Source organism: Diaphorina citri, unplaced genomic scaffold (assembly GCF_000475195.1).
Source record: "Diaphorina citri unplaced genomic scaffold, Diaci psyllid genome assembly version 1.1 scaffold1910, whole genome shotgun sequence".
Classification (NCBI taxonomy): Eukaryota; Metazoa; Arthropoda; class Insecta; order Hemiptera; family Psyllidae; genus Diaphorina; species Diaphorina citri.
In genome coordinates, this window is record NW_007379336.1 from 4,700 (window position 1) to 5,961 (window position 1,262).

At 38.0% G+C, this 1,262-nt stretch overlaps 1 protein-coding gene across 1 annotated transcript; it reads left to right on the plus strand.

Annotated features, from left to right (window-relative positions):
- The first annotated feature begins 454 nt into the window (after positions 1-454).
- Positions 455-1,021, plus strand: LOC108253481 (uncharacterized protein K02A2.6-like). Its single transcript, XM_017447522.1, has one exon. It carries the CDS (start codon positions 455-457, stop codon positions 1,019-1,021), a length of 567 nt encoding a protein of 188 aa, XP_017303011.1.
- The last annotated feature ends 241 nt before the right edge of the window (positions 1,022-1,262 follow it).

Consider the following 1,262-nt stretch of genomic DNA (forward strand, 5'->3'; position numbering starts at 1 on the left):
ATTTCATTATTATCATTATACATTCCACTATTATCATTATACTTTCCATTATTGTCATCATACATTCCATTAGTATGCCATTATATCATTATACATTCCATTATTATGGTACTACATAGACATATCATTATAAATTCCGTTATAGCATTGTACATTCCACTGTATCATTCTACACTCCGTTAAATCATTATGATAGGGATAGGAAGGAAAGGGAAAGAGAAGGAGATAGGAAGGAAAGGAAAAGGGAAGGATGGGGGAATGATGAGAAATGGAGAATTCTTTAGTCTTGTTCTTCTTCTCTCTCTTCTATCCGTTCGTCCAATTCTTTCTTCTTGAGTATCGTATGGATATACGTCTGGATTCTATTCCAATGGTCTTCAGATTTCAGCATGATTTGGACGATATTTGCAACTGAGATTTCTTCTCCTATTTCCGCTTTCACCATCTACAAGTTATGGTATCTGATAATGCTTCAATATTCCAAAGTGAGGAATTCCATGCTTACTGTTCAAATCATGACATATTCCAAAAGTTCATTGCACCCGGACATCCTGCAACAAATGGCCTTGCAGAAAGAAATGTCCAAACCCTGAAACACCGCCTGAAAGCTGTTTCTAATGAACGAATGTCTATGCAGATGAAAGTACAAAATATTCTCCTGCGTTATCGTGCTACACCTCTCTCATGTGGAAAATCTCCTGCTGAACTTTACCTAAATCGGAAGTTGAGAATTCGCATGGATGCCATTTTCCCTTACCAACCTCGACATTCAAAACTTGAATCTAAACCAGTACGTTCACTTCAAGTGGGGGAGAGGGTACAAGTAAGAATATTATCTCAATGGCAGTTTGGTGAAGTCAAGAAGAAACTAGGTAATCGTCACTATTTGGTTACTCTCGACTCTGGTCGTACTATCAAGCGGCACATCAATCAGTTACATTCCACTATGGTGAAGAAGAAATCCGTGTCATTCGAACCTACTCAGAGTTTCGAGATTCCAAGACTGAATAATACGATTTGATGTCCTTAATTAGGGTTCTAGTCCAGACTCCTGTTGTAGATTCAGATGCATTATTCCATCTTCTCTCCCACTCCTCTATGGATTTATGTCTTTCCTCTTTCCTTTCCTCTTTGCTTTTTTGAAAGGTCTTCATTCTTTCATTGATCATTATGTCTATGGGTATAATACCTGATACTACTTGTAAGGCTTCCGTTGATGTTGTGCGGTAAGCCCTAGCCACATGTATTAGGAATTTCCTTTG